The sequence below is a fragment of the Lotus japonicus genome, chromosome 2, assembly GCF_012489685.1.
Source record: "Lotus japonicus ecotype B-129 chromosome 2, LjGifu_v1.2".
NCBI classification, from domain to species: domain Eukaryota; kingdom Viridiplantae; phylum Streptophyta; class Magnoliopsida; order Fabales; family Fabaceae; genus Lotus; species Lotus japonicus.
Genome location: NC_080042.1, coordinates 59,343,590 through 59,359,601, shown reverse-complemented (window position 1 = coordinate 59,359,601; position 16,012 = coordinate 59,343,590). Strand labels below are relative to the sequence as shown.

The 16,012-nt window shown below is 35.3% G+C and overlaps 1 protein-coding gene and 1 long non-coding RNA gene across 2 annotated transcripts; both read right to left on the bottom strand.

The window, feature by feature from the left end:
* Positions 1–2,278: 2,278 nt before the first annotated feature.
* Positions 2,279–3,223, bottom strand: LOC130738577 (uncharacterized). Its single transcript, XR_009019459.1, has 3 exons — positions 3,068–3,223; positions 2,636–2,838; positions 2,279–2,502 (listed from the first exon to the last, which is right to left on the bottom strand). It is a non-coding gene; the product is annotated as an uncharacterized LOC130738577 (long non-coding RNA).
* A 3,384-nt stretch (positions 3,224–6,607) lies between these two features.
* Positions 6,608–15,766, bottom strand: LOC130738573 (disease resistance protein RUN1-like). Its single transcript, XM_057590608.1, has 7 exons — positions 15,148–15,766; positions 10,526–11,630; positions 9,924–10,199; positions 9,050–9,841; positions 8,210–8,960; positions 7,868–7,962; positions 6,608–7,782 (listed from the first exon to the last, which is right to left on the bottom strand). The coding sequence occupies exons 1-7, from the start codon at positions 15,636–15,638 to the stop codon at positions 6,784–6,786; spliced, it is 4,509 nt and encodes a 1,502-aa protein (XP_057446591.1). The 5' UTR covers positions 15,639–15,766; the 3' UTR covers positions 6,608–6,783.
* Between the last annotated feature and the right edge of the window lie 246 nt (positions 15,767–16,012).

The window sequence follows — 16,012 nt, the reverse complement described above, 5'->3', positions numbered from 1 at the left end:
TTTTCGTCATTATAAAATAGGGTTCATTTACTATACACAAAAAAATCTTTGTGTAAGGTTGCACAAGTCTCACTTTAACTTGCTATTGTAGGTTCTCAGGTCACCTATATTTTTAATTTAAAAATTTATGATTATCTCCTCTCCTCTCCACCCCCTTCCTGCCCTTAACCTCCATACCATCCGTCGCCGGCACCACCACCACCTCCACCACCGCTACCAGTTCTTCTCCTCCCTTCACCGTTCTTCCACCACTGACTTCACCCTTTTCATCCTCTTCTCCTTCTTCCTCCTTCCCTTAGAACCCAACCCAACAACAACCCCACTGAAAATCCTCCACCCAACAGGTGTGCATCATCCCACGATACATGTCTAGTAGCTTACTATAAAGAAATTCATCAAATCCAATTGCAAATCTCCAATCTAAGCACAAAAGCCCATCACACCAACACATGTAGCATTATCCCAGACCACAAACACACATAAATCCAAGTTAGGGATGATGAAAGCTAGGACCTTTGGGCATTAATTCCAGAAATTTCACATCCAGGAAATGGAAAGATGAAAGAAAACCTACAAGATTGAAAACATGTATGGTTAGTTAATCAATCAAAGATTGAAAACCCCTAAACCCCCAAATCTAAAACCACTGAAACATGGAGAATTCAATTGACCAGTGCTTTATTCACCCCATCTGAATCCCAAGCAAGGTCCGTGACGAAATCGATTTGGGTTCCTGGGAGCCACGCGCGCCGCGACTTTCTATGTCGTTGGCGATGAAGCAGGGAGATCGAGTTGCAGAGGATGTCGATTTTGGGTGCTCCACAGTCGCAAAAATTGGGGAAAAGGAAGGGGAAGAGAGTGCCTCGTTCTCAGATCCAAGCCTAGCTCGCTCCAATCGCCACCGCAGTCTCTCCTCCCACCGCCGGTGTCGCCACTCTTCTCTTCAGCCACAATCGCCAAGAAGGTGGTGGTTTTTTTTTTTTACAGATGGTGGTGGGTATTTTTGTCACGGGAGGAAATTAAGATGGTGGTGGGTTAAACCATAACAATGATTAAATAATAATTAGTTAAAAAAATAAAAAAGAATATTACCTACAAAGTAACCTATTATAACAAGTAAATTTAGGTTTGTGTAACTTTACACAAGTATTTTCTTGTGTATAGTAAATGAACCCTATAAAATAAAGTTGAATTGATCCCTGTAAAAAAATATTTATAGAAAAAAATCTTCAACATTATTAAAATATATGAAAAGTCTCTATCGTTAGTGAGACATGTTAAGTTTTGATATGGCAACAGGGATGCTTACTTCTCTCTCATACATGATACTCCACATCATTCCATGTCATATATTATTTTTTCATATCACTTCAACCTAATTTACTAAACCTTGTTAATTACCCTGCATCACCCGTCATCACTTAACCTAAGCATGACTTAACTTAGTAACTCTAAGTTGCCCTAAATCACTCAACACTCACCATGAAGGAGAAGAGCTAAGAAACAACAGAGGAGGAGAAGAGAGACAACGAGGATGGAAATATTTTATGCTATTTCTGTGGCAATATTTTATGCTATTTTGACTCATACACATCCAGGCAACACATGTAAAATGGGGATGGAAAGTCCTGCAACAGCTTTGGTGCCTACCTTAGGGAGGTTTTACATGTGGTTTTAAGAAAACTTTAGTTAACGTAATCGGTTTATTGATGTAGATAAATGTCATTTGAAAAACAAGTATCAAGGTCATCTTCTAATAGCTTTTGGAAGAGATCCAAATGACTAGTATTTCCCACGGGCTTCTGTAGTAGTTGAAACCGAGGCTAAGGAGTCATGGATATTATTTTTGTCATTACTTTTGGAATGCATTGGGTACACTACCACAAACAGATGAGTTTCTTAAGTGACCAGCCAAAGGTTTATTACTCACTGCCAACACTTTTTTCCCTATTCCCTTTTTCACAAGAAAAAAAAAATTGTCATCTATTGTTGAAGACAATTTCAGAGAATTTACTTTTTGCAGGCTGTTACTATAGTGTTGTAAATAACTGAATTACCTTTATAATTTTATCAATTTGACTTGATCGTATTTACATTTTGCTTCTACATCTAAACATCTCGCTTTTGTTGTTTACTAGCTCTCCAACTTGATATGCAATAAAACTAACTCATCACATATGTTTATGGCTTAACCAGCTGGACTTTGTTTATACCCTCACCAATGATTTAGAAAATTTCATCAATGATATGTTCCAAAAGCGTAATAACAATTTCAATAGAACTAAAATGATCGAATTAAGTTTGCTTTTATTGATACCAATGAATTGATGGCTGAAGTCGTACCCCAAGAATCTACAGGTCAATCCCCAAAGTTTATCAGCTCTTTATTTATTTGGCATGGTTGTGTAATTATGTTTTTCCTCCTCTGCCCCAGCTAGCAAAATGAGTGTATCTCAGGACCTTTGCAAGATGTGTGTCTCGGGCTGGCTGAACTCTCAAAATCTATCACGAATGTAACCATAAAGTAAATTATACAACAAAAGAAACAACACCTGAAGTGTTTATGAGAAGAAGTTAAATCGCGCAAATCAAACTCAAAAATAATATGATTGGTATTGAAGGTTCATACTCATACCTTGGGGAAGGGAGAACATGACAAATTCACAGAGCATCTGAACAGTAAGAAGAGACTGAGGAGATTATACCACACAAGCAATTGGATCCATGACTTGGGTTACGTGAGACAAATCGTCGTTTCCCTGTGTATCGCACTTGTTGGCATTCGTCGATCATAGGATCCCAATCCATGCTTCTGTCATTTTGGACTAAGCAATGATCCTTCATTCATATGTACTGTCAGTATATATTCTTCAAACAAATTTTCAGTCCTCAAGTTCTCTATCTTAAATAACTAAGCATTCCATGTGATAGATGTGATCATTTTAAGTAAAAGAAAATATACTCATGGAGGACCATAGATGCTTTTTCATAACTACTTTTAGAAAAAACTAAATATTACTTTCTGCAAGCATCACTTAAAATAGGTATTTATGCATTTAGAGCTTACCATATGGGTAATAACATCATTACATTCGACACGTAAATGAGAACGATTAATTTTCGCTTGGACCTCTTCAATGATATGCCGAACATACTTCACCTCTTCAATTTCCCTGTCATACAATAAAGTTAATGTGAAGTTTATGTTGTTATATATAGTATCAATATTCATTTCAAAAAAAAAAAAATTATATATATATAGTATCAATATTTACATTTACTATGTTTTTAATCCCATTTCCGCTCACTTTTTCTATCACATCACATCACTCGCCATTCAATAATGTGGTGTGACTTGACTTGGGTTGGAAATTGAAGATAAATGACAATAAAACATCCTGAGACCTGTTATCAGACACTCTTTTCAAGAGTTTATTAATCCAAGATGTGAAAACTAATTTAGCAGAATCTTCCAATAGTTATATTGATGATCAGGGGGACACATAAAGAGATAACTTTATGACCCAATAATTTAATAGATTTAATTGCACTTTTGGTCCCCTCGATATTTTTTTAGCAGATTGCACAAAATTAAGAATCAGGTACAGGGGCAGCAAGCTATGCCTCTGACTCTTCCTGTTATGGAGGAAGCTACTAATCAGGTGATTTCGTTATATTTCTGATCAGAAGCAGGGCCACCAATTAGTAATACTGGATTAGGGTTCGAGTGACATTTCACCCCTAACCACAAATCATTCGCTGATTTTTTTCAACCATATCTTCACAAAATTAGCGTTTTCTTATAGTTTAAAAGATTTATTTTCTGTTACAAATCATTCTGAACTTAATGTCCTTGGATAAAGCTTCAAGATCAGATATCTTCTTTGGATTCAAGTTCGAAATAACTGATTTCATTTCTTGAATATCATCTTAACCATGACCCCTCTATCTTTATAAAAAGGAAAATACTAAAAGTTACGACCAGAAATGCAAGAAGGGATAATTATCACCCACTACCCCCATAATTTCTGTCAAACAACACAATTGGCTTTGTCACGTTAGTATGTTTTGCATTTCTTGCAACTTCCTAACATATAGCATTGGTGTTCTAAAAATAAGAGAAGTGTTTTAAAGTTGCATTTGATTTATCAAGAGTTTAGAAAATTACCAAGGTAGTAATTTAGTTGAACTAATGATTTTGAAAGAATGTTGTCAAAATGATTAAATGACCAATACACAACCTGCATTTAATTCCTTCTACCAGTAATATATTAGAAATGTTGTTTTGATTTGCTCTCTACACACATACTTCAGAATATTGACTTGTATTATTTGAGTATACCTTTCTGATTATCAAGCTTAAAGGTTAAGTAAGAGTTAAAAATAGTTTCTAACTTGCAACTCTAAATTTTTTAGAAAGTTAGTTACAATTCAGTCTCTTTTTGTGGATGTGCAAATCACACACACATATAATGCCATCTTGAGCCTCTTGCCCTAAATCATGCTTACAATAACCATATATAGATCAGGCTTCATGGTTCAGTACAAGGGGAGTATACACTATTGAATATTGAATATATAGTGATGGACCGGAACTTGTGGAGGAACATATGCAAAAATATTGCTAAAAAGGATTTGGAAAAATAATTTTATAGTTTTAGTATTGACAAGTGTTTTTACTCCATCCTTTTCCAACCATATTAAAGATAAGAAAATTGATGGTAAGTAATGGAATGTCATCACCATTCTCTCATTTAACAAAACCAAGTTATGGAACATAGTAATATTTCCTTGCATTCCATTCCATCCCCTCTAATCAATCCAAACATAGCCTATGGAAAAGGAAAAGGAAAAGGAAAGAACAATGCAAGTCACCTGACTAAGCCATATCCATAGCTTAGTGCATGTTTAAAAATTCTTTCATGATCAATTCTAGAATCAAAATTGATTATGTGGAGAAGCTTTTCTACGTGTCAAAATTGATTATGAGGAAAGAAAAGCTTAAGGACTCATGCTATTGATGCCAGAGGTTCGAAAGGAAAAATGGTTATGTCCCTCTCGAATGATTATGGCCCAGAACGATTATGACTTGGTCAATGGGTGGATCAAGACTTTAAGCGCACACGCTTAAGGGCTTGGAGGGCTGTGTCCCTCCCAAATGATCCACCGAGTGAATCTACACCGTGGGGAGGGTTTTCCACCTAAAGTAAAGACACCCCAACCCCAAGGCCTATCACCATAGGATTCCCCAATCTGAAACTCCCAAGTAACTAACTGACAAAAACTCGCCATCATTACCCTAATGATAAATAGCCATTGGTAACCCCCAAAGCAATAAACACCAATTACCATCATGTTTAATACGCAATAACACCGGAAATCGGAAGGATCCACATGATAAAACACCGGCAAAACAAACCGATCTTCACCCTTAATCCAATCAAGGATATGCACGAGTTCGTCCAAGCAAAACGACGACGAAGCGTAATTCTCCGAGAACACGGTGATGGCGATTCTGGAGTCTTTGATTGCCATGAGAAGTGATGGTGTGATATTCTCGCCAAATTGAAGCTTCTCTGAGTCGATGAAGGTGCGGATTCCCTTTTTGCAGAGGAAATGGTAGAGGTAGCCGGTGAATCGGTGGCGTGTGTCCTTGCCTCTGAAGTTGATGAACACGTCGTATCTGAAGTAGGTGCTGCGGCGGGATAATGCTGGACCAGCCATTACCAGTGAAACAAGGGTGGGTGTTGAATGTCAAACAGCCATTAACATGTTGGAAATGCAGGTCATGAAGTGGGGACCTGAAGAAGAAAGAAGTAGTCAACAAAAATGGAAAGAAATTTCACAGAAAGTTCTCTCACTTTTCTCCCCTGTCCCCCTGGAAACAAGGGGGAAGTTCTGTGTGTGAAAAGACTTTTTGGTTGAACAAATGTATCATCACATTAGAAATATGTGAAACTAGTTCCGGCTTTGAGATCACATTAAATAGGTTAGTCTCTTACAATAAATCTTTTTCTATGCACACCACTCATATGAATTGATAATCACTGATAAGATACTTCAAGACGTTGACTTTTCTGTAGAAAATGTATACATGATTTCATGGAAGTGTAGAATTTTATAGTATACATGCTTAGTGGTGATTCACCGACCAGTCTCTAGTGTTTACCACTTTAGACACCTCAGTTTTGTGGTGGTTTTTAACCGCCACAAAATAAAGTGTCCAAAGTGGTTGTGGATATGTCTACCGACCATTTTTGTACAAGCTTTAGCGGATAAAGTGTAGAACTTTAAAGCACACATGCAAGGGAAGGTTCTTAACGGCCACGACAATAGCGGAGTTAAAAACCACATCTAACATGTATGTCAAAAAATAGTGGGAGTTAAAAACCATCTCTATTATATATGTTTATTGAATGTCTGAAAGAAACCGATAAACGGATGTTCTAAGAGTTATTTCCTTATTTTTAATAACTTCGTAGCTCGTTACACATGCACTTTTTATCTTTTAAAATGCATTATTAACTTCAAGTGAGTTAGATCCAAAAGTTTCTATGAAAATGTTAATTCATCAAAGAAATTATACCAAAATTTGTTATGGTTCAGCTTTTGAATAAAAATCAAACTAAATTGTTTCTAATTCTACTCTTGCCTGTACAGATAGCTTGATCATGTCAGAAAGTTTCATGTCAATTTGAAATCAGAAAAATATAGTTGCCACAATTTCTGATAACCATTGCATATTTGGTTAACATGAGTCTGGAATATTGCAAAGGTACTTAATTAGATCCACTCTTCAAAACCAGCACTTCCAATGAGTTTTTCTCCAAGCTTAGACCATTCTTCTTCAATATTAGCTTGTATAGTCTTTGCCCATTCCTGCTCAGCTTTCAACCCTGGCACTTGGTTCCCCAAATCATCCCTTTCATCTTTCATCACAATTCCTTTGTTAAACAGTTCTCTCTTTCTCTTAGCAACCATGTCTTTCTGTGATGCAAAATCTGCCATCTCAGATTTCACTGCATTGATTTTCTCTTCAAGCTCCCTCTTTTTTTCTTCCAAGGAGGCCAACTGATCACACAAACATCTCTCCACCATGTCCATTTCCCTGAATTCTTCAGCATTAGCTTCAAGATCATGTTTCAGTTTCTGAGCTTTTGATAAATCTGCAGTTGATGTCTCATGTTTAAGGTTTGCATTGTTATAATCCAAACTCCACTGAGAAAAACTTTGAGAAAGTTGTTGTATAACTGATTTTGTTCTGAGGGAAATTCCCTCATCCGGTGGCAAACTGAGGAGATGTTTTAGAATATCTTTCATCTTTCCAGAACGTCCCGGGTGCAATAAAAGAGAGAATTTTTTCGAGACAAAGTCTCGGAGAGTCTGCAATGCTTTCTGGGTTTCTTCACTAGGCCTAGTTCTCAAAGATACATTGTTAAGTTGCGTGTCTTGGACATGTGATGGAGAAGTATTCTCAGCTTCAAGAGAAGCATAAAATGCTTCCATGTTGTCTTCATTTATGGTAGACTGAAAAATATTTAAATAGGCTTCTGCATTTGGCATTGGTTGTTGACCATCACCTTTTCCTTCAGAAATATGAGTTTCATAGATATCTGCTAGATCTTTAATAAGATGCAATGTGGCTTCTTCTACATTTGAATCAACTTGATTTCTTGACATGTGGTTGCTACATGTGAAGCCAATATTAGTATGTTCTCCAGAAGTGATTTTATCTTCCAGTTCTGTTCCCTTGTTTCTACCTGATGCAGGGGCACTTGACTCCTAAGAGCATGAAATGAAATGATTAGGACAAAGATTAACTTTTTCACTTGGCTAACTTGCAAACTAGACTGAATTTTAGCCTTACAGGTGCAAAATCTCCATTATCTTTTAGCTTTGCTATATGTGCAAGTGTTGGCTCCTTCACGTGGATTGTCGTAACAAGAGGTTCTTCAAGTGTTTCTGCAAGAGAAGAATATTAAAATTAATAAGAAAGGCAGGAATTATATTGTCAAGTTACCTTAGGGTATGTATGGTTTAATCTTTGCATCCATGCAAACAAATGTGTACACACATAAAGACAAAAGTAAACTATTTTTTTTAAAGAATTGAGATGAAAGTTTATTCATGTTGAACTCAACTGCTATCTCGTTACTCAGAAGTTACCTACTATATTTTCCCTAAGGGTTGTTGCTATGTACTACTTTACCTTTTCCTTTGTTGTTGTTCATAAGTTCAGAGTTTTCCAGGATTAGATGATTGAGAGAATCTGAATGTTGTTCCTCTTCCATGTGCTGGTTGTCAGGGTCATTGTCACTCTCTAGCTCCAACTCCTCATCATAGTCATACCCGTAATCATCATTTCTCCTGCTAGATTGAAGATTTCCCATGACCTCTAGTATACTCTTGTTAAAATATTTAGCAAGTATTGTGGGGAAAACAACATCATCTCGTACTTCATCATAGACATCCAAATTGTCATTTATGTTATCAAAGGCCATATTTGAGCCATGAAGATCAGGACTTATGAAGGAAACATGGTGGATGTTCATTCTATCTTTGTATAGATGAATTCCACACCTTTTAACAGTTGCATTTTTCAGCTCGTTCAAGACTGAACACGAAATCTCGACATGATTCCAACCAGACTTGATTTGTTCATTGAACCCCTGCCACTCGCTGGCGGTAAGTTTGACTCGCAGATCAAATAGCCATACATGATCAATTGGCCACTCTCTTCTTCCTTGGTAAACTTGGAGGCCATTAATGAGTAAATAGAATTCACATGGATAATCAGTTTTCCTTTCATCTTCACCACTCAAAAGAAAAAATAGAGCAATTGCAGGGAACTTTCTTCGAACCCAAAAGGCCACAGACCCTCCTTTGCTACAATGATCAAACCAACTTGGAATATTTTTCCTTGGCACCACAATGTCTATGTATGGAATCTCCTCAAATGCCTGTTTAGTACATGAAAACGGTCACTTTTGGCAGGTAATTAAAGCAAGATGTCAATGTAGAAGAAAAAAAAGGAGGAAGAGTAATTAACCTGGCTCAATATTACATCTGATGATTGGGGAGTCAATGATGTGCAGTTCCTTGCATCTATGTATTGCAAGTATAGTGGAAGTACTGAAATATCTCTAAGCTGCTTGCAGTTATCCACATGAAGAAGCAAGAGGTGAGAAAGGTCTTCAATGCAATCAGGGATGGTTAAGAAGTTGTTATCTGATAGAATCAACCACTTTAATTGTAGAAAGCAAGTAAGGATTAACTCAAGATCTTTATCTGATATATCACAACTTGTGAGGGTTAGTCTACTTAGCTTTGGATGCCTCTTGTCTTCTAATGACTTCCATAAAATTTTAGGAATTTGTGGACATCCTTTGACATTAAGCTCTTCAATATTTTGAAACATATCTGTGTTACTAGGTAGATCCTCCAAACTTAGGCAAGATGTCAACACTAGTTCTTCAAGACCATTGAAGTTTTCCATTGAACTTGGAAACTCTTTTATGGCAGTCCCTCCTATATCAATATTTTTCATACTTTCTACTTTTTCCATTACATCTGGGAAACTCTGAATGTTGGAACACTTGCTAAGATTAAGGTATTCAAGAAATTTTGATCTCAAGCTGCGTGGAAAACTCTTTAGTTTAGGGCATCCTTGAGTGCTCAATGTGACTAGTTTGTCAAGATGTCCAACAGAATCATGAATGTCAACCAAGTTTGAACAATTGTTAGCAAGAATTCTTGTTAGATTTGGGGTTGCTGAGACATCAGGTAGTTTTGCTAGGGAATCACAATCACTGAAGTTCATAAAAGTCAATTTCTCAAAGTTCTGCATGATAAGAAGAATTGTTAGTGCTTAGAGTTTTATAGATGCAAATTACATAAGGATGGAACAAGAATCATGAACATACCTTGAATGGCTTATCCATTATTAGTTGACTCTTGGGCAAATTGAGTACAACAAGTGTCTTTGGATGAAAATCAACTGGCAAAGATGATAAAGGATATTCATTCCACTCAAGCAATCTCAAATTATTTGGGAGATTTTGGGGGGATCCAGAAATTTGTCCATTTCGAACTATGAGGATTCTAAGTCTGATCATATTATCAAAGGTGTTGGCTTTTAGCTGCACTTCTTGTTTTAGGTTGTGCATGTCCAACATTATGCCTTCAATTCTTTCGGTTCCCTTCATGAATTCAAACACCAAGAAGCAACCATGTAAGTGACAATGTGAAAATTTCTAAATTAGCTAAATTAATTTCACAAATGTTGTCCCAATAAGTTTGAGAAAAATGCTCTAGAAAGAAAGGACAATTCTCTTGTAGACCATGTCAAAAATTGGACTACACATGAACCATGGTTTTACTTGTTATAAAATATAACATCTATTATATTTACAATATGGTATTTATACGTTCGAATCAAATCAAATTACAAAGAAGCCATTTTAATTTGTAAAACAGATTTTTCTTAGTCCAGAGTAAAGACAAAGCCAAAAAGCTTCACACTAACCGTGTTTTTTGTCAAGACTTCAAGAACATCCTCATGATGCCACAATCTTCTGCGTTTGCCAGGGTCAAATGGTGAATCCTGTCTAGCAATGTCTTTACCCAGGTCTTGAATAAGATCATGCATCTTAAGTGTATTGGCTTCACCAACTGTCACTAGAGACTTGTCAATAAGCACTCCAATGCCATACTTTGAAAAAAAGCGAGAAGCATCTAGTGTCTTTTCTACATCCCCCTTGAAATACCCTTTGAAGAAACATGCAATATCAAGGAAAATCTCTTTTTCATTATCTTCTAAATTATCAAAGCTCACTTTGAGAACATCTATAATCTTTTTGCTTGGCATTGTTTCATATTTCTTCAATGCACTTTCCCATTCTTCTATTGTCTTGCCAAACAAATCAGAACCTATGACTTTCAAAGCCAATGGAAGGCCTTTGGCATATTGCACTAGTCTGTTTGTTATCTCCACATAACTTGCATCAGGGTCCTTTCTTTTAAAAGCATTGAAGCTGAATAGTTCAATAGCTTCAAGATCATTCAGCTCCTTCACTTTATATGCTTTTTTAACCCCATGTGCATCTAGCAAATGCTTATCTCTTGTTGTTATGATAATCCTACTTCCAAAACCAAACCAATCGTGTCTTCCCGCCAATGATCGCAACTGTTCTAGATCATCCACATCATCGAGAATCAAAAGAACCTTCTTGTTGCGAAGCCTTCTTTCGATTATAGGAATTCCTCTGCTCACATCATCACCCAAGTTGATATTTTCTCCAAGCAAGTGAAGCAGAAGGGTCTCTTGCAGTTTTACTAGACCATGTTTTATTGAATTTTCTCTTACATCAGCAAGGAAACTTGAACAATCAAACTTGCTAGCAATTGAGTTATACATAGCTCTAGCAATTGTTGTTTTGCCAACTCCACCAATGCCATGAATTCCAACCATGCGAACATCATTATTAGACTCGATTCCTATAAGTGTTTTAACTTCTGACATTCGATAATTCAATCCAACTTGATGATCAGCTACGTGTAATGAGGTATGATTTAATTCGATCGATATAACTTCAGTAATCCTTTGAATACATTCAAACTCATAGTTATTCCTGCGAAATCAATAGGAAAACATAGTGCTTAGTGTTGAGTATGGCTCATAAGCAGTGACATTGGGGCAATGGGCTTAGCAGACCCATGCGGTTTAGGGGTATTATTGTAAACTGGATCGTTAGTATCCCTATATAAGCTTGTAACACTGTAACCCTAATTATTGTATTCAGAAGAGAATCAATAAACGGAATTATAGCTGCTCTATTGTCGCAGAGGTAGGCAATTTGGCCGCACTACGTGAACAAAGGTTTTGTGTGTTTCTCTCTACTCTTGATCTATATTCGTGTTGCTGTTCTAACACTTAGTCATATAGATTGTAATTTACCCCTTCTCTCGCCATCCTATTGAAAAATATTATCTATCAGTAAAATGAATGAACTTTTTTTTAAGGGATTCTCCGTGCCATCTTTAAGGTTTATAATCAACATTAGAATAAGAAAACTTGATTGAAAATTTACAAACCAAATAAAAATGACATTGATACTGACTGAAATTCATTAGCATGGAAGAAACTCCTTTTTCTTTTAAAGTTACAGTAATTTCTCTTTTAGTTGTTAGTTTTATTAGTGAGATGTCATTTTTTCATGATAAGGGACAAGGCAACATATAGAAAACTGGAGAGTGTTCTTCGTAACACAGTTTTAAAATTCAGTAACTTTTAAATTCACATAATTCTTAAAATTCGAAGACTCTGCCACATGGAGGAGTCTTGTGTTTCGAAAACTTATTGTTCTTACTGTATAGCATAGTTCATTAACTTGTAGATTACTATAAGTAAATAATTTCTTACAACTTTTTAGGTGCATAGTAAGCTATCCTCTAACCTATATGCAGAAACTAATCTCTTTCAAAGTATGGAGATTACAATTATCTATATCACACTTTGTTGGTATATTTTATTGTTATAGACGGTCCATTCATCTTAATAATATTCTTATTTATATCACTATTGGACCCATATCCTATCCTATTAATCATAATTTAAGTTCATATATAAATTATATATTTAATAATACAAGGGTATTCATCATAGATTTTTTATGTTTTTTTCTCCATCGCAAAACTTATGTTTTTTAACTTGTCTAGTATTTTTTTTATAATTAAGAATTATCTTTGAATATTTTTTCAATTGAGTTACTTTCAATCAATACTTCATCTTTATTATAATAACACTCATGTTTTTCTAATTTGTTGAACAATCAAATCAATTGACACGAAGTTGTTATAGTTTAAGTAGAGGTTTTGGCTTCTTGAGAATGCAGTTGTGTTAAATCTTGATAGAGATAGTTTTGTCATCTATGATAGTTCTACCTGACTCGAACTAAATAAAATCTATGGATCAAACAAAACATTAATGAATCCAAGTTCAAGTTATATAGGTATCGAGCATTACGGGTGGAAATAAGCTGAGTTGGGTTCGACTTTTTATAAATAGGTATGGTTTGTTAAAAAGATTTGAAACCTAGCCTAAGTGGAACGTGTTACCTATTATAGGATTTTTTGGGTTTAGTTTGGCTTAGTATAATTTGACATAATAGCCTATTTAAAGGCATACATATCTCATCATAAGATATTTGAGCATACCACTATGACCATAACTACTATCGAGCATTTAAGAGGAGTAGAAGCACTGAAGTTGGTAACCACATGAGTATAGATTAGTACATGCATGTTTTTTAGGATCTGGATCCTCTCCTTCCTCTCCATCACAAAACACTTGGATTAGTACATGCATGTAAACCTCTCCATCACAAAACACTTGCATTCAACCAATCATCTTCTTTTAGATTGTATCAAAGTGTAGGGCCCAGCACATTATAATACTCCCTCCGGTCCTATTTATAAGTATGAAAGAGAAGAAAAACCTTGGTCCTTTTTATAAGAACCAAATGAAAGTTTGAGTTATATTAATTAATTTTTTCCAATGATGCCCTTATTAATTCTAACTTGTAAAATGTGTCTCATTAATTATTCTCTCACTTTCCCATTTTCCAACACTAATAACAAAGGGTAATTTTGGAAGTTTATTTTGATTTAAGACAAATTTAATGCATTTTATCTAGTTTAACTACATTTCTTAAACTATGTGAATTTTTTTTTTGTTGCTTATAAATAGGACCGGAGGGAGTAATTCATTGAGTGAGGATGGAGAGTGGATGGAGAGAGCATTGATGGAGAGGATCGATACTCTGTTTTTTATGGGGGTGAGTACAAGTACTACAATATTTTACCCACAATATTATACCCACATATATCTAGTGTCATCCTTGGTACCCTATGACTTAAAACTTTTTCCTCCGACATTTCTCTAGATCTCTTATCACATTATAAATTTGACTCTAATGAAGATATGCACTTTGAAAAATTAACTGCTAAGTTTATTTATTTTATTTTATGGATGTTGTTTATGACAAAACCCTAAGCACAGAGTCGGACAAGAAAATAGAATGTTGTTTTGAAAGAATTATCACTGGACATGCCTATACAATGTAGGAGGGTTATTTTGTATCCATTTAAATGTTGATTAAAGATAGAGAATTAGAAAATAATTTGGAAAGCGAAATTCAACAATCATTTTAATAAGCATTGATGAACTTGTAGGAGATGAATTTGGACGTTTCATTTTACGGGTGACTGACTCAGATTAGCGTATGTGTTCCCTATTTGAATTGGACTGAGTTTGCTTTAGGAAACTCTTGTGCAATCCGACTGGCTGAGTAATCCATAACAGTACATGCATGTGTGTAAACTCGTTTAGGAAATTTAACATTCTCTCCTAACAAATGACTTCTGTGGTTCCAACATATGTTCTCATTCTGACAAGAATTTAATTTATCTACCACTAAACCAACATATCCTATAGCGACTAAGTTTATGATACAAAACAATAGATGCTCATCTATCATGAATCATAAAGTTAATAAAGTTATGAACATTTTAATCATTAAATTTTAGAGAATTGCGTAACGAAACGAAAATCACAAATTGTTATATATATTGTAATCCGTTAGTGTCTTTATTCTTAAAAACATGAAAATACACAATCATTTTAAAATTCTTGTGATTTGTTTCGTAAACTTCAGCATTTCTCTAAATTTTATGATCAACAAGAGACTTTATTCTCTATATAAAGTGCACTCTTGAATTTAGATTAGCTAATCCCGTATATTACCCAAGTGATTTGTAGGGTTGATATTATTGCCTAATCAATGTAAGAATCACTTATGATATTTCTCAAATTATCAATTTCCAATTAGCATAATAGATATGCATCTATGTTTTCATTGTTTTGACTAAAATAAAATAGATATGCATCTATGCGAGCCTAAACCTAAAGATATCAGAGAAAACTAAGCGAAAAGTGTCAGCTTTTAAACTACACAGTGATTTAACAAAATCAGGCCAAATATTTAGTGAAAAATTGCAATATTATTTACCCAGAACAATATAATATTATCATGCAATGTGATAAATGACTAAACTTGAAAAACTTTTGTAAGGAAATAAATGCTATACCCATCTTTGAAATGCCATCCTGACAGATTTGCTGCATCTGAGAGCGCAGTTCTCCATTTCCTCACTCTTTCTTTGCTAATGTTGGGATTTTCTTCATGCTTAGTCATCCATGTTCCAAAACTTCCCCTCTGATGCCGTATATCTGAAGGGTCAACATAGTAGAAAACCGGCTGGACCAACTGTCCCTTCTCTTTCATACACTCAATAATCTTAACAAGTTCATCGAGGCACCAAGTTGAAGACGCGTAGTTTTCGGAGAAAACAATGATGGAAATCCTGGACTCATCAATTGCTTTGAGAAGAGTTGGTGAAATCCCTTCTCCTTTCTTGAGTTTGATGTCATCTTTGAAAGCGTTGATTCCCTTCTGGTACAAGGCGTTACAGAGGTAGCCTGTGAAACCGAAACGAGTGTCTTTCCCATGGAAGCTTACAAACACATCATAAGTCCAACCATGGTTGAAGTAAGAGAAAGAAGATTTTTTATTTCTCATAGCAGCTGGAGAACATGCACTCCTATCAAGTTACATGCTTTGCTTGCTAGCTACCACAAAAAGGATTTCAAACTTCAGAAGGTAGTGAAGGCATAGAGATGAAACAAGAAAAATTTTCATGAGAACCAGGAAGCTGTTTGCTAGTTAGCTTTAACCGTTTTTAAATTCTTAAGAGCATTGAAATTATCAAACTAAAATTTAACAAAGTCAACGAAAAAGAAAGCTGAATATTAATATTGAGGTTCATGGATCCTGATAGACTGTCATCTAATCATGGTTAATTAATTAATTAACTAATCATTTTTTTATAGCCATAAAACATATGACTTGTTGTTGCATCTACATACACTTGGGCTGTTAGAACAGCACTATTC